The following is a 24,731-nucleotide window of genomic DNA, read 5'->3' on the forward strand; positions in this document are numbered from 1 at the left end:
CACTGAAGAGTTGGTGATTTTCTTCAGCAGATTTGAAGAATTAATCAGTGCAGCTATAGATTGAGGTACTTGTAATATGGATACAACTGTGATACTGATTTTTCATTAAATAATTACTTTGGTTCAAATTCTCAGAAGAACCTAGAGAGGTAAAGTACCCAAGTTCTTTCTCTTCTTCTAAAAAAAAAAAAAATTATCAAGGGCACATAATTTCAGGTCTGTAGTGATCTAGTCTCATTTTCCTCTGAAGGTACTGTATATGTGCAGTCTTTTGCTCAAATTTTACTGATGCTGGTTGCTGCTGCCTAGCATGACTAAGCTTTGATACTGAGTAATGTTGCAGGTTCTGAGGCAGAGGTCTGCACCAACCTTGTATGTATCTTTAGTAATTTTTTAATAATTTTTAGTTTTTTTGTTTTTTTTTTTTTGCTCATAGACTAATATACATGCTTTGTGGTTGGACAGTTCTTCCTTTAATATTTTTTAGGGGTGATTCTACCAGAGGCCTGAAATAATCTACTCAGTTTTGATCATTCAAGTGCTAAACAGCCTGTTTGCTTTAGAAGATGTTGCCTAATCGTATGCTAGAGTGCAAACAACCGTGACAGTGTGATCTTTAGCAAAGAATTCTTCTTTGGCAAAAAGACTCTGAGGAAATTGTACCACAGTTTGTCAAACACTTGGCTAACACACAGGCCTGCCAAGGCCCAGAAACTGGCCAAGCAAAGCATTCAGTCAGTGGCCTGTTGCTGGAAGACTGTGTGTTTTCCATCCTCACACTTACAGTGGTGCCACCATTGTGGGCAGGAGCTTTTCCTGAAGGTTTCCCCGATCCATATGATTTTCAATAAGCACCTTCTACTTCTAAATGCCAACAGAATTAAAATTTCCCCCAGGGGAGACTTCTCCCCTTTCTTTTCCTTATTGGCAATGCCTCTGAAAAGCATGTGCAGCCATCAAGTTACAGGCTCCAGCCTGTTTTCCATCTGGGATTCTGGTTGGTTTCTGCTTTGTCTATGTCCATTCCTGAAAGCACAGACTGCCATCTCACATGGTCAGTGTTCTTGTGATGCCTTTAGCTGTCCCCACATAGAATTTCTGTTGGTGCTGAATCAAGGGGAAGCCTTTGGTTGTAGCAGCTGTGATGGAGTCAACAGCCCCACTGTCCTGGCAGGGTGGGAAATCAGATGGATGGGTCTGTGTAAAGGTGAATGCTGCCACAGCATCTCCATGGCACCTTCTCTTCTCTACACCTGGAGTTGCTGGAAAACCTCTAAGTGGTGTTATAGGTAAAAAGTTCCAAGTGTTCTCATTATGGAAAACTATGGAGCGAGGAAGTAAGTTCTCTGATTAGGAAACTGGATTTAGAATGCAGCAGAGCTGGTGTAATTAATGATTCTTGTTCTTAATAATCATGTTCTGTAGATATTCAATCTCAAATGTTGTTGAGCTCTAGGCATTTTCCAGAGACCAAGGAGTTGTGCTCAGTTAGTGGCTGATTTTGGTTGGTTTTTGATGGGGTTTTTTGTGGTTTGTTTTTGTTGGGGTGTGTGTGTGTTTGGTTGGTTGGTTGTTGTTTTGTTTTTAATTAGCCCAAACTTGCTACTTTTCAGAATCTGCATTAGATTCTGGCAGACAGAAAGACTGGCTTTATCTTGCAGGATGGCTTCATGTTTATCAGGAGCATGGAAGAGCCTCCAGTTTTGCAGCACCAGGTGGTTCCAGCAGTTGAAATAATAGTCCCTGAGCTGAGAAACCCAGTGAACCTGTTGAGCTCAGAGCAGTAGGAACAGGCAGCTTGTACAGGGGAATTTCTGCAGCTCAATTTGTCACTTGCAGAAGAATCTCTCTGCTTCATCTGTTGCAGTGAGGGATACGTTTGCCATTAAAAGGTGGAGGCATTCAGAGAGCTGAATCACGCAGCAGGACTTCTGCTGCACAGCCAGAGAGAAGCCACTTTGCTGAAATCTCACTTGTCCTTTTATTCATGTAAGTCAGATGTGCTGGTGTGAGACAGATGAACAAATTATGGTAAAAAAACCCACTAATCCTCTCAGTAAAAGAAATTCCATTTATGGAGGAGATAAGACGATGATTGTTTTATTTGCTGTACAAATCTTACTCAAACTTAACCACCCTCAAGTTTCATCGTCCTTTGTGTATCCTCTTGCATGACCACAGTGTTCATTCAGTCTTGGCTGCTTTTCCATGTTTCTTAGAGAAAACCGATAACTAAACCACTAAGAATAAAAACTTCCGAATTGTCTGAATAATTACACCTATGCTAGGAAATTTGTTTTAACCATAAAACATATTGTTGGTTGTGTTGGGGGGTGGGGTGGTGCATATTTTGTTTTGTTTGGAGGATTATTATTTTATTTGCTAATGCTGATAAAAAACAAAACCAAAAAGAACCCACCAGCAGAAATGGCCTTTCTCCCTCAGAGAAGGACATTTATTTAAAGGAAGGAAATATCTCTAAGGGGCAGATCATAGGTGGAACTGTTCTGAGCTGAGGGAGGAGGAAATCAGTTGGTTATTCGAAATGTGGCTGAAATGAGGAAGGGGATCATGGGGTTTGGGAGTAGGGAAGTCACTGTGATGAAGTGCCTCTGTTGAGAAAGAAGGGGGAAAACTCCTGTGGAGACTGGGGCAGGGAGGCAGGTGGGGCAGGACTTGTGTCTGAGGGTGTGACAGCAGCAGGGCAGTCAGGATGGAGGAAAAGCACATGAAAATGAGTAATAATGGGAGACCAATGTGAGAACAGATGACTTTGACTTCTTGTGCTGTAGTGAAATGATTTAAGGGCAGAAGATGACACAAGGTGCTGGAAAAACCCATTGATAGTCCAAAAAAAAGGAGGATTTTGTGACAGAACTTTCATCAAGCAGGTGTTAAGTATCATGAAAACCTTAGTTAAATTAATCTTGACAGCTTTCTGCTTTACTGAAAGCATCTTCCACAGGCTTCCATCCCACCTCCAGGTAACAAAATCCCTTTGTGAGCAACTCTGGGCTGTTGCCACTCTCCTTTCAAATCCTTCCTCAAAACTTTTTGCTGTTAAATATCTCACAAGAAATTAAATGATTGAAGATGGCAAGACTAAGGTACATATGCATTCTTGGAACAGTGAATATTTTGGAAACCTTACCAAAAAAATTCCAATATATTGTCTTTTACTATATATTTTATTCCTGTCTCTTCAGTCTTTCTGCTTTATCCTTCTGGAATGCAAGAAGGAATTTTGTGTTTTCCCTTGTTGTTTTTGTTTAGTGTGATAGATGATACTAAAAATAAATAACGCTAATTTTTAAACTGTTGGAAGTATCCAAACAGTAGGTGATACAGTAAGACATATGAAATTTTGAGACTCTTCTGGGTGCAGTTTTTTCAGCAAATGGAGGTAGGTAATTTTATTTGATTTTCAGTTTTGATTTTAGCAGTTCAAGAAATTAATAATGGCAAGTACTGTTGGTGAAAATTATTTTGAATTTAGCTTTTGAAATAAAGTCTGAAGTCAGAGGAAAATAATTTTTCTGAAAAGTCATTTTCTGTGACCTTATGGAGCTGGTAGATAGTGTATCCTAAGAAGATTATCTTAGAGACCAAGAAGAACATGAGAATTAGCAGCTAAGGAGGTGCTTTTGAATGCATAATGGAGATTATCTATCCTGATGCAAAGAACAGAAGGGACATACGGTAAGAGACTGTTAGGGCTAGATCAGATACTCCTTTTGCTTTACAGCAGTTTAAGGATTTATATATAATGTGAAAATCAAGTGTGCAAAATCACAAAATAAGTTTCAATTAGCAGAGGTTTTAAATAAGAACAAGGAAAGTCTTGTGATGTATAAAAATTAAGAGGAAAACAATGTCCATATTCATTAACAGCAAGATACATAATGTGGGGAGGGTTATGGTATGACTAATTTCATTTGTATTACATAATAACACAGATAATTACCTAAATTAATAGAAAAAACAACCCTAGTAGTGGCCACAGCAGAGAAAAACTGCTAAAAATGCAGGGGTAAACCAGACATTTAAGTGTACAGGACCTGCAAAAATCTACCTAAGAATGCTTTAGGGTGTAGCTGAAATGATTTTTTACTATTTGAAATTATCTTTGAGAATTCATAGGTTACAAAGAGACTGCTGAGGATGGGAGATGCAAAAAAAATAGCGTTCATGTTTAAAAGGAGGAGGGAAAAAGACCTGCATAATTACAGGTATTTTTATCTGACTTGAATTTTGGAAATAACTTTAGAAGTACTTTGGAAATAATTAGGCCTGGGCTGTGTAGAGCAAATCATATCAAATCACTGTGCCGTCCTTGTTTGACAGGGCAATGGGATAAGTGAGATATGGGAGATGTGGAGTGTAGATATTTTGACTAAAGCTTTCACACTGTTCAAGTCATTTCCATAAGTAATCTACACTCCAAATATAATTTCCATAAGGTGGGTGCAGAGTTGTTTACAGAATGTCTGAACCAGAACCAGTTCATTCTCAAATGGTGAAAGCATTTAAGCAGATAAGCTCACATGTTCCTTCCTGAAAGCAGGTTGAGAATAATGACAGTAGTCAAAAAGGGAAAATGTCAAAAAATGTGTGAATGACACTGTCCTGGTAGGGCAGGGTCAAAATTCTGAACAACCCTTAGTTAAACAACAGGATGAAATTTAGTGCAAAAAGAAATAAATCAAAGTCACAGCTATATAAAGGCATTCAGATGACTAAACAGTTGTGTGATGCAAATCTCTTGAGTTTAGTGAATGGCAGTGGATAATTAGCATCAGTATCATACTTCTGTAAGCAAAACAAATGTGGATTCACTGAATGATTTGTGTTAGAAGGGACATTCATATATCATCTGGTTCCACCCCTGCTGTGGGCAGGGACACCTTCCACCAGACCAGGTTGCTCCAAGCCTGGTCCAGCCGGGCCTTGAGCACTTCTAGGGATGGTGCAGCCACAGCTTCTCTGGGCAGCCTGTGCCAGGGCCTCACCACTATCACAGGGAAGAATTTCTACCTTAGGTCCAATCTAAACCTGCCCTCTTTAGTTTAAACTCATTGCTTCTTGTCTGTCACTACAGGGCCTGATAAAAGTCTCTCTCCATCTTTCTTATAAATCCTCTTTAAGGATCCAAAGGTTGCCATAAACCTCAGAACTCCTAAAGCCTTCTCTTCTCCAAGCTGAACAACCCCAACTCTCTCAGCCTTTCCTTACAGGAGAAGTGCTCCAGCCCAAGTTTGCTGTTGCAGCTGTGCTGTTTGTCTCTGGTGAGACTGGTTAGACTTTTCAGATGCACATTTTCTTGTCTAGAAAGGAGATTTCATGTTGCTACCTTGTTTACAGAGCCTAAGAAGAAAACCACTGATGTGTGAAAAGTAGTACTTTTATCTTTAGAAACATCTGATTCCATGAGAGGAACTGCAGGGCTGTGTGACCAGCCGGCTTTCTGCAGGCGGTTGCCAGTCCTTGAACCAGAATCTGAGAGTTGTTGAGCTAAAAAAAATTCTTATTAATCAAGACAGCTGGGAGCAAAGCCAAATGCTGGGCCATAGCAGAAATGAGTATGCTGCTTATGTTAGACAGAAGTAAATTATTGGCGTACTTAAATTTTTAGAGGTTTGGGAGCTGATGCCTTTTTGCCTGTTTTTTTTTTTTAAATAAGTGAATAAAGAGGGAAGATGTTTAGCTATTTGCTTCATGCTTTTGTAGCAAATTATTAGACTGACACTGTTGAAAAACTGTAGTGGTGTCAGCAACCTGCCCACAATCTTAACTCCCAAAGTGGTGATATTTTTGGGATAGGGGAAGGAGCTTGGCATACAGTAGCAGTCACGAAACAAGAGTTTACTCAATGCATGCTGCATCCTAGAAAACAGTACAGAATATTTTTTCATGTCATTGGCTCAGCATAAATTCCTGCTTAAGCTTTAACTATTATACAGTTTTATAGCTTATGTATTGTATAGTGAAAGAGAAGCAGAGCAAAGAACATTAACAATTCTATAAAGAAAAGGTCTTGGATAAGGGGAATTTACTTTGGGAATAAGTAGTTGATGTAAGTATGGTAAAATGATGGTATAATGGGAGTGTACGCCTGTGTGTAAAATGAGGTGTGTGAATGATAATGCTGCAGACTGGTACCTATTGAACTACTCTATTCTAGAATCATAAAATCAGACAATCAGACTGGTTTGGGTTGCAAGAGACCTTAAAGATGATCTAGTCCCACCCCCTGCCATGGACAGGGACACCTTCCACTATCCCAGGTTGCTCCAAGCCCTGTCCAACCTGGCCTTGAACACTCTCAGGGATGGGGCAGCCACAGCTTCTCTGGGCAAGCTGTTCCAGGCCCTTACCACCCTCACAGCAAAGAATTTCTTCCTGATATCCAATCTAAACCTGCCCTCTTTCAGTTGAGACCACTTACTTATATGAAGGTATCCTCACTGGTTTATTCCCCACTAAGGTTTTCCATTAAATTGAGGTTCAAATGTAGCAAATCCAGTTCTACTGTGTTTCTGGTTTGAGTATCCCTTAGAGAAAGTCTGGACTGTGCTGAGCATGAAGGTATTCGCTTTTAGTTGATAATTTGCCCTTTTTAATTAAATACTAGTATCCCACCCTGATTAAGTACACAGTTTTCAATTTCAGTTCAAAAGTGTAAATTCTGTTCTTGGGGCTACAACTGATGCTGCTTCTACAGTGCAGTGATGTGCAGCTGGATGCAGGCGCAGTCCATGCATCAGGCTGAGTGGTCTGGGACACCCTCTGACTTCTGAAGATGTAACCTCCGTAGTGAGCAGGTGGCTTCCCTTGATTTTGAGTGACTGCTTCCACCAGATTTGGCATCCCACTTCTCCTGTCATTTAGAATCTATTTGCACCAAAAAAACCTTGACCACAAAGCCAGACTCCTTGAGTCTGTCCTGTGTCATGGGAGGTTTAGGTTGGATACCCCAGAGGGTGATTGGGCACTGAGTGGGCTCCCCAGGGAATGGTCACAGCCCCAAGGCTGACAGAGCTCAAGGAGTGTTTGGACAACGCTCTCAGGGACAGGGTAGGATTGTTGGGGTGTCCTGTGCAGCGCCAGGAGTTGGGCTTTGATCATCCTTGTGGGTCCCTTCCAGCTCTGGACGTTCTCTGGTTCTACATGTCTGTCTCCAACATTCCAGACTGGCACAAGGGCATTTGCAAGGCAAATGTGACACAGAGCCAGTGTGAATCAGTGCCACAGGGCAAGAAACTATGGGATACTAATTATTTTTATGTGTCCTACTTATTTTTAAAAAACTTGTTCATGAAAAGAAGAAGATCTCCATTTGTTACCACTCTGCTTGCCAGTCACAGGGCTCATTCCTTCTCACCAATTGCTCTGGATCTGAGAACTGCAGCTTCAGTTTCATAATCCCAGTCCAGTATCTTTTCAATGTCATGCTGCTACTGATATATTTTTCACATCAGAAAATGAAAACAATTTTGATGAAGACCAGTGCTACTTTTAGCTCTAATACGGGATTAGTCTACTTTCCAATTCTTGTTTCTAAACAGAATTCTTGCCAACTGGAAATTTTCCAGTTGGTTGAAAAATGACATGGGAGCAGTTTGGTCAGGAATATTTGCTTTTTTACCCTGGGGTTCCTTCCATCTGCCTAATAAAACAATTAATCACTGTAAGACTGAAATTCCCTGTGTCCTGTCTGGAAGTGGATAGTACTAGTGGATGTTGAGTCAGATGGAAACCTCTGCTTCTTTTTCTGCCCTTCTGTACCCAGTACAGAACCTATATCTATCATCTCAGCCTTTTTGGGTGCTGGAATCTGCTTACTAAGTCCACACAAATCCTCTTTCCTGGCCTGCACAAGCCCAGTTGTCTGATGTGTTCTAAATTCTTGATATCATGAGGTACTGTAACACTGTAAAGTTCTAGAGGCTAATTAAGCATTGTGGTGTGTATTGGAAATTAAAATATGCTGTTGAAATCTTTTTTCAATAGGCAGGTAAACCATTGTGTGGTGTTCCTTTGGTATTTCACCATCTGTGCAGCTTGAGATCCTAGCGTCCTCTAAGGTCTGTGACCTCTGATGGGAAAGAAAACAGCCTCTCTAAGTGTAAAAATATTTCAAGCTCACTTTTTTTTGCTGAAGTTTACTCAGACTGGAAAGCACCTTCAGTTTTTTTGTTGGTCAGTGCTGAACTGGGGGCTCCAGTGACAATCTAGAAGCAGCATGGAGGGAAGAGTGTATAGTCTTTGTTTATGCACATGCTTTCCATCCATTTTCTGCCATGATCTCCAAAATCAAATTCACAGTTAAACTTTTCAGAGTGATAACAGCATTAAGAGGAGTTATACCCAGCAGTTTATAGCTCATTTGAGCCTCCTCTGAGGGCACCAAATCAGTGAATGTGGGAGAATGAGAAACTCGCAGTCTTTTATAACTCTTCCAATGCAGTGTATAAACATAATCATTTTAGTCTATGGAAGTTCTGCTGTTTGAAGTTAGGAGGAACAGACTGTTATCTGTAGTTATTCCCTTTTTTGAACTAAATATATACATATATATGTATATATATTTACACTGGTTTCTTTGCATTTTAGATAGCACAATTCCTGTTGTGGGGAAAGTCTATATCCTATGTAATAATAATAATTTTAAAAAAAGGAAAAAATTCTGTTCAAATAAATGCATCAAGTGCAAATGTTCTCTTACAAACAATTAGTGAAGGAAGGTCTACAAGGAGAAAATTAGGTTAAAAAGAAAATATACATAAAGAATTTATGATGAACATGGATTTTCACTGACAAGCTACAGAAGGAGATATGCTCCATTCTTCTGAGCATGTGGCCTCCTCTGGACCTGCTCCATCAGGTCCATGTCCTTTTTGCAGTGGGGTCCCCAATGCTGGATGCAGTAGAGGGGCAGAATCCCTTCCCTCACCTCCTGCACTCACTGTTTTTGGTCCAGCCAAGGACATATGTGATATATATCAATCCAATGTCAATATCTCCGAATTTGTCACATTTGTCAACAGGACCTTCTCTTCCAGCCCAGAAATGACTTTTTCTATAGTTTTCTTTTTACCACTTCCTTACATGTTTATCTCTGAAACTGTTGTTTATGCCATTAATTCTGAAACACTGTTTACACGTAGTTGATGTAGGTTTGCTAAAGACTCCACTCAGCCACTCGACTGGAGGCACCGTATTCCCATTCTTGGTTTATCTTCATTGTACAAAGAGCCTCCAGTCTCAGAGGCTGCAGCTCCTAGAAGCTGCTCAGATGTACAGACAACAGACCTGCTTGAGTAATTTGCAAATGAAGTGTAAGGCGGGGAATGACAGATGGTTGGGACAGACTGGGAAGAACAAGGAACAGTCAAACAGCACAAGCAGAGCGTTAGACGGTGGTCACGGTGCTGCTGGTTGTGACTGTGGGGTCACTGACTGTGGGCTGCAGAGGTAGTAGAGAGAGGATGATGGTGAGAGGATGTGCACTGGTGGGTCAGGAGTTTCCCTTGGACCTTTTTTCATCAGTTAAGTAACATTTACGGAGCTGCATGATATTAGATTCTATTCGACTCTCCTACTTGGTTTTTTTTTTGCTTCACAGTCGCTTTCAAAACTGTCAATGTCCTTTCAAAATCCAGACAAGTTGAAATTGTATTTTTAGTCCTGTTCATGCAGTTTGCTGTGTTAGAGGAGAGGGAGAAAGCATTCCCCATGACTGATGAGAACAGCTGAAATGCTATAAATGTTGATCACTGTAGGCAAAACAGTAAATCAGGAATGGGCAATGCAAGCATTTTATTTGTTTAAACTGTCCCATGGCTTGTTCTTGTTTATTTTTCTAGTTTAACTGGGTTGACAGTGTCAGGGAATGAGTAGTGTGCATTTTATGGTTGTTTTACGATGTTGTATCTCCAAGAGTATAAATAGGACACTGTTTCTCAGCTCTTGGTGTTCCCTTTATTGTAGTTCATCCTTGCATTTAGCATTTTGCACACTGACGTCCTGATTCTGCGTCACAGCAACAGAGGTGTCCCCTGACATTTCCACAGCCTCAGTAACAGATTTTTAAGAGGCTGAGGTTTCTGTACTCCAGCAGGGGGGTTGTGTAGAAGTAAAGTGATTCAGAATGAATTATGGAAACTCTGGTTGTACTCCCATGGTTTCCCGTGAGCTGTCACTGTGACTGTGGGTCTCTCCTGGCCTCAGTGTCACCACATGAACAGGACAGTGGGGTGGCCTCAGAAGGCTTGAAGAGCTGAAATTGCAGTTGCCAAAGATCAGTGAAAAATAGTGTCATAGTAAGATGGATATTTATGTAGCTTTTCTTACAGCAACAAAGTTTATACAGTTAATAGGAAGAAATTCCTCCCTGTGAGTGTGGTGAGGCCTCAGCACAGGTTGCCCAGAGATGCTGTGGCTGCCCCATCCCTGGAAGTGTTCAAGGCCAGGTGGGACAGGGCTTGAAGCAACCTGGGATAGTGGAAGGTGTTCCTGCCCATGGTAGGGGCTTGGAATGAGAAGATCTTTAAGGTCCCTTCCAACCCAAACCATTCTATAGTTCTATAAATAGGAATAATTTTTACACAGCTTCTCATAATAAATAATTTCAGTCCTAGTTTTCTGCTCAGGTTTGACCACCAACCCCTTATTTATTGTTGTCCATAGCACTTCAGTTTGGTTGTGGGGTTGTTTCATTTTCTTCTCCTAGAATGCCAGCTAACTGTTTTTGAGAGATACGGGCTCGTGTCTACATTAGCATTTTGAGTCTGAGCTGGGCATTCTCATGAGGCAGCTTTCCTGTTGCTCTTCATTAACTGTGCTTTTTGTTCACATCACAGAGCAGTTCATGAACTGGATGCCTTTCAGGTGAAATTAATATAGAAGATTCACTCTAGTAGTGTGCCTGATATGCTCCAACTGTTAATGGGCATTCAGTCTGTGGCACCTGATCAGAAAGTCCTCAGCACCAACTGTTTTGCTGCAGAGATCTGCTTCTGAAACACTCCTTATTAATATAAATGTAGCAGCTTTTGGTGAAAACTAATTAAGGTTGTTTTTCTTCCTATTTTGTGTGCTAAATTAAGATAGTAAGAACTTTAGAAACATATACACAGTAATTTGTTCCTTTTGCTACCAACTAATTATTGGGCTTAACAACAGAAACAAGACAAAATCAATAGCTGGTATTGTACTATGAACATTTTAAAATCCAATACAGACGAGCCCCTTGGAGTTCACTACATACATTATCTACTCAGTTATTGTTTGAAATCGTAAAGCAAACAAAAATAGGTGGTTTTTTTCAGGACAGTCTGAATATTTTCTTCACATCTTTGTTCTTAGCATTATTTTTACCATTCTCAAGCCAAAATGTAAGGCTGCTATTTGGAAAACAAATGCATTAAATCCTCCACAAATCTGTTCAGGTTTTGATTTTTTTTTTCCCTACTGCCAAATACAATGCAAAAGAGAAAAAAAAAAAAAAAGGCAAGTATTAAGTGATGTTGCACAATAATGGTAGCCAGCACAGTAATCAAAAGTAGCTTTTCAGGAAACAAAGAATGATGTCTCTACAGAACAATCCTCAGCACTGGGGGTGAAACTAATGGATCTGGTCATAGGATGTGCACTTTCTCAGCTGTTTTGCAAGAGCACTTCCAGCATTTCAGGGAGCTCATACAGCATCTGGAACTGGAGTACTTCAGATATGGCGTGCTCAGAAAAGCTGTGGCTGATGATACAGTAAAATAACAGTGCTCCTATAAAGAAGAAATGTAAAGTGTGGATTTTACTTTTAGCTCAATCGCTGGGTGTGAAATTGAATTGAGAACTCTCCAAACTATATTAAATCACCCCCTTGGCATTGCCACAGGAACAATTTATTTCATCTTGAAGGAGCCTTTGGTTTCCAGATCAGTGGAGCTAAGCAGGAGGAATGTGCGTCACATTGAGGTAAACAGGGATGTGAGCTGGTTAAAAACAGAAAAGGCAACGCAGCAAAATTCTGTGGCTCTGACATTTGTCAGCCTCTTCCGAAATGTGAATGCATTTCCATTAAGCTTTGGGGCAGATATTATCTCTGTACTTTTGTTGTGCTGATGAGTTGGAAGCCGAAGGTAAATTTATTTGGTTCAGCTGATTTTTGAAGAGGGAGATCTGTGTTGTTCTGTTCACCAGGATGTTTGCAGTGCTGTCATGCCATGTTGGGCATATAATGCAGGAGGTCTGCTGAGGGACGGATGCTTCTTCTGGCCTTAGTCCCAGCGTGAGGTGGGACCAGCAAACTTCTTCCAGCTCCTGACCTACTTTTGCCGTCAGGGCTCTTTGAGAGATGACAAGTTACAAATGTCTTTACAACACTGTGTAACATCTGTTACACTTGCTCAAAGTCCCTCTCTGGAACAAGACACTGGATCTATAAGCAGTAAGCATTACATCAAATATTTCTGCTGTCAGAATGATTTTGGCACAACGTTGAGGGCAGAACCCTCAACACATCCTTCAGGATCTAAAAGTTCTACACAGATGCCTCCGAACAGCCCCAGTGTGTCACGATAACACAGCAGGATGTGTGAGCCATGGACCAGGGCTGTGTTTTGTGGCTAGTGTGCTTCTGTTTAGGGTTGGCTCACTGCAAATTGCAGAGCAACAAGGCCATTTAGCATCACTTCTGGAATACATCACTTCTGGAATACAAACTGCATTCTTTACATAGTAAAGCTTAAAGGTATTAGGCTCCCCTTTATCAGGATTGCAGTAATGCAGGCAAATCAATCTTCATTTTACTGTAGAGAGCAAGATTTAATGCGTTTTGTAACACCCCCCATCTTGAAGTCCAGCCTGAATTTTTTTTTTGGCTTACTGTTTTATTTTGTCTTTGGTTCACAATTTACCTGACCTTCACCCTTTGAAAACAAGAGAAAGCCAAGCACAGAACAACAAACTGAATGAACTGGGATAGCAAGCTGAGTTGATTTGTTCATGTACTAAGAGAATTGTTCAGTTTTGGAAGATGCTAATTACTAGCACGTTTAATGTAAATAAACCCAAGCTCTTTCCAGCCCTATGTCAATGCCCTAATCTAACTTCAGGAAGAGATGAGCAGGGCTTTACACTGAGTTCCAAGGTGAGGAGCACACTTTTAGACAATGCAGTAACCAGGAGGTCATTACAGAGTACTTTGTAATTCTGGTTACCTGACAAAATAGCTAGTGTTCCCTGGTTTTCTCCCCTTTAAAAATGTCTTACATGTAGAAATGTCCTTTCAAAATGTACTCTGGGGAATGACAGGCATTTTTCTGCTGCTGTTTCCAGCTGTGAGATTGTATGAGGGATTCCCTTTGGTAACCGAAGAAACTTTGTGCAAACCAACATTCAGACAGCAGTATTCCATGTGAATATTTTATTCAAATAATACCCTGCCCCACTTGTAAGGAGGGAATAGGGAGAACCCACACTCTTACCTACAGCTACCGACGGTGAAAGGTGAAATAAAAAGCTACAGCCTGGAGACCTGTGCCTTAAGGGGATCTCTGAATGGTAAATTTGTATTTTATTCTCCTGCCATTACTTAAAGGCAGTAAGACAAACCCATAGGAACTCTCTATTTATCATCATTGGTTTAAAATATTTCCTCTATATACAGCACTCCTGGAATTTTAACTGAGAGTCAGTAGTGGTTTTTCATATGCACTTCCAGAATTTCCCAATGAATTTCATCTTTTTTAGAAGCAGAGAATTTGATCATTGAAGAAGATGTTGCTTACACTGGCTACTTGTGGGAGTTCTTGCTTTTAAGGAATTTTCACACATCAGTTGTATCAAGCTGCTTGCTTGTTTTGTGTGGGTCATTAAATAATTGTTAAAAGCACTTCGGGTGAACCCAGTTCTTTTAAGTTTTCATTAGACAAATCAAGATCCCTTTTTTCCTCTCCTTTTGTCTTTAAGAACCACAGAAATGGATAGTGCTCTTCTCTAATCTTTCCTTCTTAGCCTTTTCATAAAAGTAATTAGGCTTCTTTCTATTTCTGGGCCAATGCCATTTTGATATGTTACAGGTCTAGTGCTAAATAAGCTTCTCAATTTAAGTCTAAATCTTTTAACAGGAAGTCTTTGTTTAATATCAGCACTGTTGGTTATTTTAATTCTGCTAATCTGTTTCCCTTCACATTATTTATTGATATCCTTATACTCAGACACAGCAGGAAACACCTCATACTTTAGGTTCTGTTTCCCAAGGCAGAATCCCAGAACAGTTTGACCTTGAAGGAACCATCTTGTTCCACCCCCTGCCATGGGCAGGGACACCTTCACCTAGACCAGGTTGGTCAGGTCCCTGTCCAGCCTGGCCTTGAACACTTCCAGGGATGGATATAATCTATGTTTACCTCCTGTGACAGATTCACAACTTCTCTGATCATCCTTGCAATCTTTTGTTGCTCTTCCATCTTGCCTCCATCTTCCTTAATGGTGGATGAGAAGAGCCATACACAATATCCAGGCTATTGTAATTACATTACAATAGTCTTCATGTGGCGTTGACATATCCCAATCCTGAAATCACTTCAGCTCATAATTTTTAGGCTTCTGTTGTATTAGTTTTGTTAAATGTGTGTCACTTCAGTAACTGTTTTTATCCCCCTAGAAGTAACTGGTGTGCCCATCCTCTTTGCTGTAAACAAGTTCTTAGATTGTTTTTGTTACAAGACTCTTCAGTGCACAACATCCACATGTTCTACCAGATTCTGTCTTTCTTCTTGTGCCTCATGAGAGCTTTGTAGTGTTGCATGGCTGTCTGGAAACAGAATACATTCAACTCTGAGATAGGAGTTTATGTCTTACAGGGATATTTATATCCAGTACAGAACTAATTTCAGGAAAAACTAATTTCATAATTGTGAATTATATCCTTTTCCTATTGTGATTAGTTCCTTGGAGTATCTTTTACATGAATGAACAGGAAAAATTAAAATAGGAAAAATGCTTTCTTTATTTGCTTACAAAATTCTAGGAAAAGCATTAGGCTAAAGTTTTAAATCACAGCCATCTCCTAAATCAAATGTGTAGCAAGGGTGATAATGAGTGTAAACACACTGAATAATAAAATGTAATTTGGGTTCTGAGTTCTGGGGCTCTAATCCAAAGTTTGCTGATGTCTGTGGAAAGGTTTCCATTGATTTGAATTAGGCCTTGGCTTTTGTCCTGAATGAACACAATGCCAGTGGAGCTATTCATGAAAGAAATGTTTGGAAATAAATCACAGGAACTTGCTGTGTCAGAACCCAATTCACTTGCTAATTATGGCTGTCATGTTTTACAATGCTCATTGTGTCGATACTTTGTCATAGTCCCTCACATGAACTAACCAAATTCAGTCTTAAAAAAATAATTTGCTGCTGCTGCTGTAATTGGAAGGTTGTTTCTGGATCATTACTCTGATGTTTGAAACCTTCTTTAACTTCTAGACTCAACGTATTTATGCCAACTGTTTACACTTGTTTTATGCCAACGTAGTCTTCTAGATTTACTCCATACAGTGTGATTTGTCCTTGCTCTGAACAGTACTGGTAAATTACCGATGACTGTCCCATCTCCTCTCTTTGCTTTGTTTTGCTAAATAAGGCAAGCATTTTCATTTCTTATTTAGTAAGTTGTTAATTCATAGAATTATGGAATGGTTAAAGATGGAAAAGACCTTTAAGATCATCAAATTCAACCATAAACCCAGCACTGCTGTGTTGACCACTAATCCATGTCCCCAAGTGCCACATCCACCTGCCTTTTGAGCACTTCAGGGATGGTGGTTCTACCAATTCCCTGGGCAGTCTGTTCCAATGCCTGACAACCATTTCAGTGAAGAAATTGTTCGTAATGTCCAAGCCAAAGCTCCCCTGGCTCAGCTTGAGGCCATGTCCTCTTGTCCTGTCGCTTGTTCCCGGAAGCAGAGCCCGACCCCACCTGGCTGCACCCTCCTGTCAGGGGGTTGTGCAGAGCCAAAGGTTCCCCCTGAGCCTCCTTTTCTCCAGGCTGAGCACCCCCAGCTCCCTCAGCTGCTCCTCATCAGACTTGTGCTCCAGACCCTTTCCCAGCTCTGTTCCCTTCTCTGGACTCATTCCAGTACCTCCCTGGAACCTTTATCTGGATCTATTTCCATTAATCTGCTTAGGCAACAAACCCTGCATTTTTAATGCGGTGCAATAGGCTCCATATAATGGTGTTAATACTCTCCTTGCTTTACTGGAAATAATTTTCCAAATATACCCAGCATCTCGTTTACCTCCCTATGGCTGCATTTCACTGATCACTGTTACCATGTGATTTACAGGGCCTTGGTCCCAGGTGAGCTCCCATTTAGTGCTAGAAATAGTTTTTAGTCCACAAGGACATGGGTTTGCCCTTGTCCTCAGAGGCTTTTAGGTCCTGTCTGTCACTCCAGGACTCATTTCTTCCTTGCATGGTGTCTGTTCTCAGCATTGGCTGTATCCTAAATGATAACCAGCACGCTGGAGTAATCAGCAGCTTTAATTAGTATGGTCCTACTTTGTGCTAATTTCATTAATTTAGAAAACAAACAAAAAAAGAACTTTGGGAACTGCTAGAGGCACTGAGTGATGGGAGCTGACAGAAAGTGACAGGAAAGAACTGGGGAAAGGTGCCCAGTGTTGGGCAAAACAATGACAAGATGAAGAGAGGGCACAGGGCCCACGAGGGAGAAATGAGAACTTGGTGAAATGAAGGCTGCTCACATTTTCCAGAACATTAATTGGGCCTTATTGAGACATACTTGGGATGGATGAAGACACTTCAAAATCCCAGAAATAAATGAGTGATTTTGACTTTTTAGGAATAGCAACACTGCTGCTTAACTTCGGATGTTTCTTTTTTCACAAGTTTTCAAAGTGCTCTGAAAGTCCAAAGACTTACTTTCTAAAAGCATTTTAAAAGTACCGAATCCTAAAAGCACTTTAAAAGTCCTGAACTGAGAGGATTACGAGTCTTGAATAATTTATCCACAAAACTTGAAAGGGAAGGAATTTGCTTAGGTCTTTAAAATGTATATGATAAATTTTCTTATAGATTGGAATGACTCTGAAAGACTTTTATCCAGATAAGTGCATTCAGCAGATATTAGAAGTCACAGGCAATAGCAATTAAGGCATAAGGCATTTCCTGGGAATTAATATCAAGCTGGGAGGAGTGGGGATGGCTCGAGATGCAGCTGAGGGCCATTAACTTCACTTGATGATTAATGACCTCTGCTGAGGTCATTAATATTATCAGCTGAAAATGTAGAAAAATCCAGATGTATGAATCTTTTTAATGGGAGTTGCAGTTTCAGTCAGTGCAGTGGAAGTGTCCCCACTGTGGATAGACTGCCCTGTATTAATATCAAATAGAGGGCTTGATTTCTCTCCTCCCCACGGCATTTTCACGAGCGTTAATCAAGGCTGGCTCTCTAAAGCTGTGCCAGTATCAAATTGAAAAGCAAGCAGAATAAAGTCCGTAGTGCTTCAAAGTTCTCCCAGTGTGGCAATGGCTTCCAGGACTTAATCAGCTGCTTTTACAGTAGTCTATCTCTTCCTTTCAGTGCCTAACAAGAGTGAGTCTCAGTGTAGTCCAGGAATGTGCCCACTGTTCTTGGATCCATGTTTGAAATCGTGTCCTCCCTAATTTTGTGTAATGTCCCTCACCAGGATCTGGGCTCTGGGTTGTGTTACAGGGAGGGCAAGCACACAGCCCTGACTGCTGCATCCATACAGGGAGCATCTCTTTATTAATAAATAGTCAGTTGGAATAGATACTTCTCAGTGTCCAGGTAAGTCCATGTGTGGTTCCTTCCACACTTGGTGAATGATGAATGATTTAATTGCTGACTCGTAGAGAAATTGAAAGCTACACAGGGAAATGTTCACCTTGCTGCTAATTTTTGCCTTACGAGACTTCTGTTATAGTACCTTGATCATCTTTTATATATATGTATATGTGTGTGTGTGTGTGTGTGTATGTATGTATGTATGTATGTATATATAAATTGCTTGATATCTCTCACAGAAACATATAATAGTTTAGGTTGAATACTTTTAGGATTAACTGTTAACCCAGCACTGCCAGGTCCCCCACTAATATGTGTTTAAGTTTGTTTACTTCAAGATGCTTTTTAAAAATGTACTGAAGAGGTCTGAAATAGGTGATAAAGATAACAGGAAGACATAAGTTTTAATTAGTCACTTTGTTTTTTATTTGGACTATGTTTCTAAATGCTGTGTGAGTCCTACTTTACACAGACACTGGGCCCCTGTTCCTTTCTTTCCCTTCCCCCAGCCCTTTTGCCCTGGTCATTGTGAAGGTTGTGGCATCAAAATTCCAGTCAGGACAGGACTGAAATGACTGCTGCTTTTGGCTGACCTTTATACAAATGCCACTGGATGTAGGCTTCTGCTCAGGAAAATGGAATTTTTCAAAAATATAAGCAAAGCAGATATAAAAAGCATAATTGAGGTGTGAAATGTTGACAATCTCAACATTGGGTGGTAAGACTAGACCTGCTTGTACAAACATATGCAATTCACACTGTTTTGGGGATTGCTGCATGCCTTCAGTTGCCCTCTGCCAAACCACAGAGCTCTTGCCTCTTTTTTCTTTCTTTTTCCTTTTTCATTCCTCCAAAGTATCTCCTGTGGTGAGAGGAAGAGGTGAGTGAGGTCAGGCAGAATGAAATGAAAATCATGAAAGCTTAATAGACCATAGGGAGGTTCCTTTGAGAGGGTGCCAGCGATGGAATATCAGTGATGGGGAGGAAGACCACAGAGTTGGCAGTGAATGAAAGGAGATGGGGAACATGTGCCGTGGTGTGTCACAGCCCTGGCCGTGGAACTGGGCTGTTTCCCTATTAACTCCTTAACAAATGTCTCACTCTGGCAGTAGTTACTCCTGTGGTGCTGTTAGTGCTCCCTGCTGCAGCTGCACTGTGCTTCAGGATGCATTTTTCTTAGAAGTTCTGAATTCTTTGTTTTGCTTGTAAGCTCAAAGGATGAGAACTGAAGTATTGATGAGATTACATCAGTTGCATTTTCTTTTTTATCTTCTGTAGTCTCTACCAGTTATCCACTCTAAGGGAAAAGAAATTGTTTTCCTGGATGAGAAGAAAAGAAGTAGTATTTTAAAACATGTAAAAATGTGAGGACTTGCAGAGATAGCAAACGAAACAGAATCCTGGAATGTTTTGAGTTGGAAAGAACCTTAAAGATCATCTCATTCCAGTTCCCCCCCATGGGCAGGGACACCTTCCATTAGACCAGGTTGCTCAAAGCGCCATCCAACCTGGCCTTGAACATTTCCAGGGATGGGGCAGCCACATCAGGTTATTGCCACTACACATTAGGTTCTTGTAATTATACAAACCCCTGACATAATAGCCCTCAGTGTATATGAAATGGTGTGGCAAATCATCTCACCAGTGTTTTTTTCAGAATAAAGCACTCCTAAAAGCAGGGGCTTTGGTCTGGCTGATTCTTCATCTTATAAAACTTCAAGTCTTGATTGCAGTAGTTAAAATGCTCCGATCTGATGTGTGACTCACTGGATGGTAGTGAGTGAAATCTGAAATCTGAGTAAACACAAAGGCTGGACTAAATAATAACTGTCCTCTTTCAGCCTCAGCATTTTATGAACCTGTGTTTGTGTGAATGAAAATCCTGTGTAAGTGTCAGAATTGATTTAAGGACTTTGGGTTTATTTGATGGTGTGGAACTAGTCCTCTGTGTGCTCACAGCTTGCAGAGAAATCACAGGGTCTGAGCCTCCAAGGCTGCCAAGGTGCCTTGAATTTCTGTTCATCTCCAGGTCCATGGAGTGGTAAACTTCAGACTATTCTTTTACAATGTTAAAATATCCCTGTTTTTGTCATGAGCTTTTGAGCGTGTTTCTACAGCTAAACATTTTGAAGCCTGAAATTTGTCTTTGGGACAGATCACTGTTTTCAGTTATCCAATTTGTCTCCAGATGCCTCACGAGCCCTCAAAAGAAAAAGTGTGTATCTTCTAAATATTCAAATGACAAAACATCCAGAAAAACGTATCATGCAATACTAAATGACCCTGCAGTGCTGTTGTGGAGGTAACCCTTGGTTCCAGCCTTTGTCTGCTGACTCCAGTGTAATTCAGCTGTAATGGCTGCTTCTGTGCAGATGAGCCCACAGTTGTCTGGTGTTTTCAGTCATGTGCCCTTTCAGCTTCATTTCCTATGTCACTGTCATAGGTTTGCTCAACTTTTATGAGAAGTTCAACAGCTGCTGGGTTCTCAATTTGAAGACTTCTTCCCCTAAACCTTTTGCAGAGTTCAGCACTACCAGACCACTGCTTTCCTTAATTTCTTTTCACAGAGCCTTTATTTGTCTATGGACACCTGTCCCCAAAGGCCACAGGTTGAAACCTCCTGGTTAAACAGTTGTCAAGTTTCTGGTTGTTCTTTGACACAGACTGATGTGACAGAGCACGAAGTTAATCTTCAACATTATTTTTTTTTCTTTTGCAGGAGAAATTTGAAGGTTTGTTCCGTGCCTATGATGACTGTGTGACATTCCAGCTGTTCAAAAGCTTCAGGCGTGTGCGGATAAATTTTAGCAGTCCCAAATCAGCTGCTCGTGCCAGAATAGAGCTGCATGAAACACAGTTCAGAGGGAAGAAGTTAAAGTTGTATTTTGCACAGGTAATGAAATCTGGAATCTATTTCTGTGTTAGTGCGTAGCTTTTATAGAAATATTCTACAGTAACACTGAATAAAACTAATAAGGGTTTCTCCCATGCCCAATCTCTCTGATAAAAGATACTTAAACCTCCTTGTGTTGACTGAGCTGTTCATGTCCTGAGGGTCTGCAGTAAATTTAAAGGACCACTTAGGACCAAAGATGCTCATTCAACATGCAGAATTACGTATCTTAGAGGTGATTTACAACACTAGGAGTTGTCTGTGGGTAACTCTCTTAACTAACCATAAGAATGTGCTAATGTAAAGAATCCAAGTGAATAAAAAGGTGGGGCTGGATTACTTATTTGGCTGCAACCCTGAGCCACAGTCAGGCTTCCTTCTGCCTTCTTGGCTTTTCCTTACTGAATACATGAATTACAAATTTATTGAGTCCAAGTCAAAGGAAGAAGGTAGGGGAAGAACAACACTCCCAGCCTGGGGCTGTAGGTGATTATATCCATCTGTTGGAACTGTCAGTTCTCAGCCAAGGGAGAGAGAATGCAGATCTCCCACAGCCTGGGCCCCAGCCAGGATACAGAAAGTTGAGGGAGGTTGAGAACCCAACCACTACCTCTTCTGAATGCATTTTAATAAATTGATGTGGTCACTGTGTCTTGTGAGATACCCACTAGTGTTTATGAACAATGTAGGTGTGCTCTGAGCTGCCAGATCGGCCCTTCAGAGGTCTGAGGGTAAGAGTTGGCTCACTTGAAGGTATCAAGCAAGCCCAAGAGCCTGTTAAATTATGAGCCTCTTCATCTTGGTCAGAATAGGAGCTGTTTTGAGCCTAGACAGCAGCAGAACCACAGGAGGATGGGAAACTACAGCTGTGAAAACAACAATATGCTTAACAAGTTAGATGAGCTCAGAAGATCTTTCAGTTGGATTTAGGTGTTGAGAATCTGTCTCAATCCCATTTTCTATGCCTTAATCTCCTAAATCTGGCTCTGAATTTTTTTTCTGAAAGGTTTCAAAACCTGCAGTTAAGCAGATCTGAGAATGGTTTCATTCTAACTGCACAATCAAGAGGCTAATTGAAAACCTGGGGGAACCAAGAAAAAGAAGACTGTGCACAATAGTGATTAGTCTCCCTATCTAAGATGATTTCCTGCAGAACCATTCTGGTACCTGCACTAGGCTCTCCAGTACACATAGTCTTAAAAGAGCTTATTAGTTGTGTCCAGGGAATGAAGGTGTGGAAGCAGCAGTGTCTGCCCTCAGCCAGACTGAATAACCACTTCCAGACCTACAAGTTCCGGGGAACATGGAGTTGAGAGACGCAGACTGGCTTTTTGCAAACCCCAGGAGGTACAGGAGGGTGGCATCTCAGCACCCTGGCATGTTTGCTGTCATGGAAATAGAGTTCATTGCTTCTATGCTCCAGCTGGTTGTAACCTTGCTCAGATGGTTGCAGTACAATTCATTTATGTCAAGGCTTCTTTAACATACTAGAAAAGAGCAGGACTTAAAATAGATCATTTAAGATGGAAATAAAATAAGGACACTCGGTCGCAAATGAGTAAGGAACAACATAGATTCCTTTATCACTTCAACTAAAGAAATAAAATCTGTAGAAACGTTTCTGAAGTTACTTATAAGGCCTTGGTGCAGGAGTTACTTGTGTAATGTCACATTTACTTAGGCATTTAGACCAGATCACAACAGCACCTTTACAGGTGCCTCAAAATTCTCTGAACTAGCAGCTATGGCTACCAAAGCTTTGCATTTCTTCTCAGAGAACGTACACAAAAGGCACAGACATTGTAGCTTTGCTGATGTAACAGCCCCACAGTGTGCATTTACTGCAGAGGCACCATCTGTACGGCTGAGATGAAATTTATCTCCAGGCCTTCTCTGCTGAGACTGATGCTGAAACCCTGCCTGAGTGGCATTTGGGATAAGAAGGGTATGATTTGAGCAGTCATTCAATTTAGCCATCCTGTGTGGATGAGAAGCTGGGCTTGAGCTGGTAACATGCACTAGCACCCCAAATTCCTGGGCTGCATCACCCACATTGTGACCAGCAGGTCAAGGCACATGACTCTGATCCAGTGAGATCCCACCTGGAGTCCTGTGTCCAGCACTGGGGTCCCAAACACAGGAAAGGCATGGAGCTTTGTGAGTGAGGCCAGAAGAAGCCACAAAGATGCTCAGAGGGCTGGAGTCCCTGTGCTGTAGAGACAGACTGAGAACTGGGGGTGTTCAGCCTGGAGAAGAGGAAGCTCCAGGGAAACCTCACTGTGGCTTTACAGTACTTAAAGGGGGCTTACAAGAAAGATGGGAATGGACCTTTTAGCAGGGCCTGTTGCGATAGGACAAGGGAAAAATAGTTTTAAACTAAAATAAGGTCGTTTTAGACTGGATGTAAGGAACAAATTTTTTACAGTAGGAGTGGTGAAACACTGGCACAGGTTGCCCAGAGAAATTGTGGATGTCCTATCCCTGGAAATTTTCAAGGCCAAGCTGGATGGGGCTCTGAGCATGGCAGGAGGGTTAGAGGAGATGACCTTTAAAGGTCCCTTCCAACCCAAACCGTTGTATGATTCTATCCTGTACTAAACAGTGTCTTTGTTATGCTTTAAAGATTCAGACCTCTGAGACAGATGGAGACAAGCTTCATTTGGCACCACCACAGCCTGCAAAACAGTTTCTCATCTCACCTCCAGCCTCCCCACCTGTGGGGTGGCAACCAATAGATGATGCAACACCTGTCATCAACTACGACCTCCTTTATGCAGTTTCTAAGCTTGGACCAGGTAAGCTTGTGGTCCTTGGTTGAAAACGTGTCAGGAAAAGCAGATGAGCAATATCAGCCTAGATAATAACTGTCAAGGGAGTTGGCATAGAGCTGGAAGCTGCATTAAAACTTGGATTTGAGTTGATGGATGTCACCTGGTTCTTCCAGAATGAATTTTGCCATGTGTAGGCATGTGTATGTTATCTGGAGCTTGTGAGAGCTGATCAAAGCTTTGCTTACACCATTTATTGTGCTGGGGTTTGTGCCTAGATGAGACAGCTGATGGTTTAGGTGGGACTGGACAAATGTTTGGCCATGGATGTGAGGAGCTTTTGCTGTACACGACATCTGCTTGGTACTGCTTTCCAAGGTGCAGATTTCTCACAGGCACCTCCACTGGAGTGGAGAGTCTCTCACATTGTTTGTTGAGAGAGGACTACTGTTCCTCAGTCCCAGTGGGATTGCTCTGTTAGGAAGGCTCATTTCCTGCTAAAAACTACGCAGGAGGAATGGCGTAAGTTGTAGCCTCCGTTAGCACAGGATAAATGTCAATGGATAATGCATCCAGGCTTTCTTCTGTCTTCCCACCTTCAGCTAATGCCAGGAATTAAAGCTAGCTGGGATTTTCAAGCAATGCTTTCCCTTGGAAAATGCTCATCTGATGAAACCAAAACTTTACATAGGAGAGGGTTACTTTTGATTTAATTAAGTCATCTTTACAAACAGTTTTCTTTCAAAGCTGTTAAAGCATCCTGTTTTAGAACTTTCAAAATGAGAAAGGTTCCAGTTTCAGGTCTAAGCAGTATCATTTACAAATTAATCTAATTTACATTCATAAGCCACGGGGAAAAAATAGCCTATTAAATTATCTTCCTACCAATATAAAACATTTCAGATCCAATCTAATAACAATTGTGGGGGTGAGCTCATGAAAATTTAGCAGTTTATTTTTGAAATTGTTGTGGGATGAGAGAATTGTTTTCTCCCCAGCTGTACTGGGGATGTTGCTTGCTCGCTCTGGGAGTAGCTTCCAATTGCAGACATCTTATCATTGGGGCTTTTGTGCAACTGCACCAAAGTAACTCAGAGCTGGAGTGCGTGGGGTGCAGGAAGATGTTTCATGATTAACAAGGTTTGCAGGATTATCTCCTATTTTTTTCACATGGGATCTCTAATGAGGAAAATATATATCAGGAGATTCCTATGGTTTATTACCCTTCAGCAGG

At 41.1% G+C, this 24,731-nt stretch overlaps 1 protein-coding gene across 2 annotated transcripts in view; it reads left to right on the forward strand.

The window, feature by feature from the left end:
* RCAN2 (regulator of calcineurin 2) overlaps positions 1-24,731 on the forward strand; it is a 70,854-nt gene that overhangs the window by 39,275 nt on the left and 6,848 nt on the right. For both annotated transcript variants that reach the window (XM_008641831.2, XM_008641832.2), the window contains exons 2-3: positions 20,556-20,729; positions 23,353-23,524. In XM_008641831.2, coding sequence (XP_008640053.2) covers positions 20,556-20,729; positions 23,353-23,524 — 346 coding nt within the window. The remainder of the gene's footprint in view (positions 1-20,555; positions 20,730-23,352; positions 23,525-24,731) is intronic.

The sequence above is a fragment of the Corvus brachyrhynchos genome, unplaced genomic scaffold (genome assembly GCF_000691975.1).
Source record: "Corvus brachyrhynchos isolate BGI_N302 unplaced genomic scaffold, ASM69197v1 scaffold116, whole genome shotgun sequence".
In the NCBI taxonomy this organism is placed as follows: Eukaryota; Metazoa; Chordata; class Aves; order Passeriformes; family Corvidae; genus Corvus; species Corvus brachyrhynchos.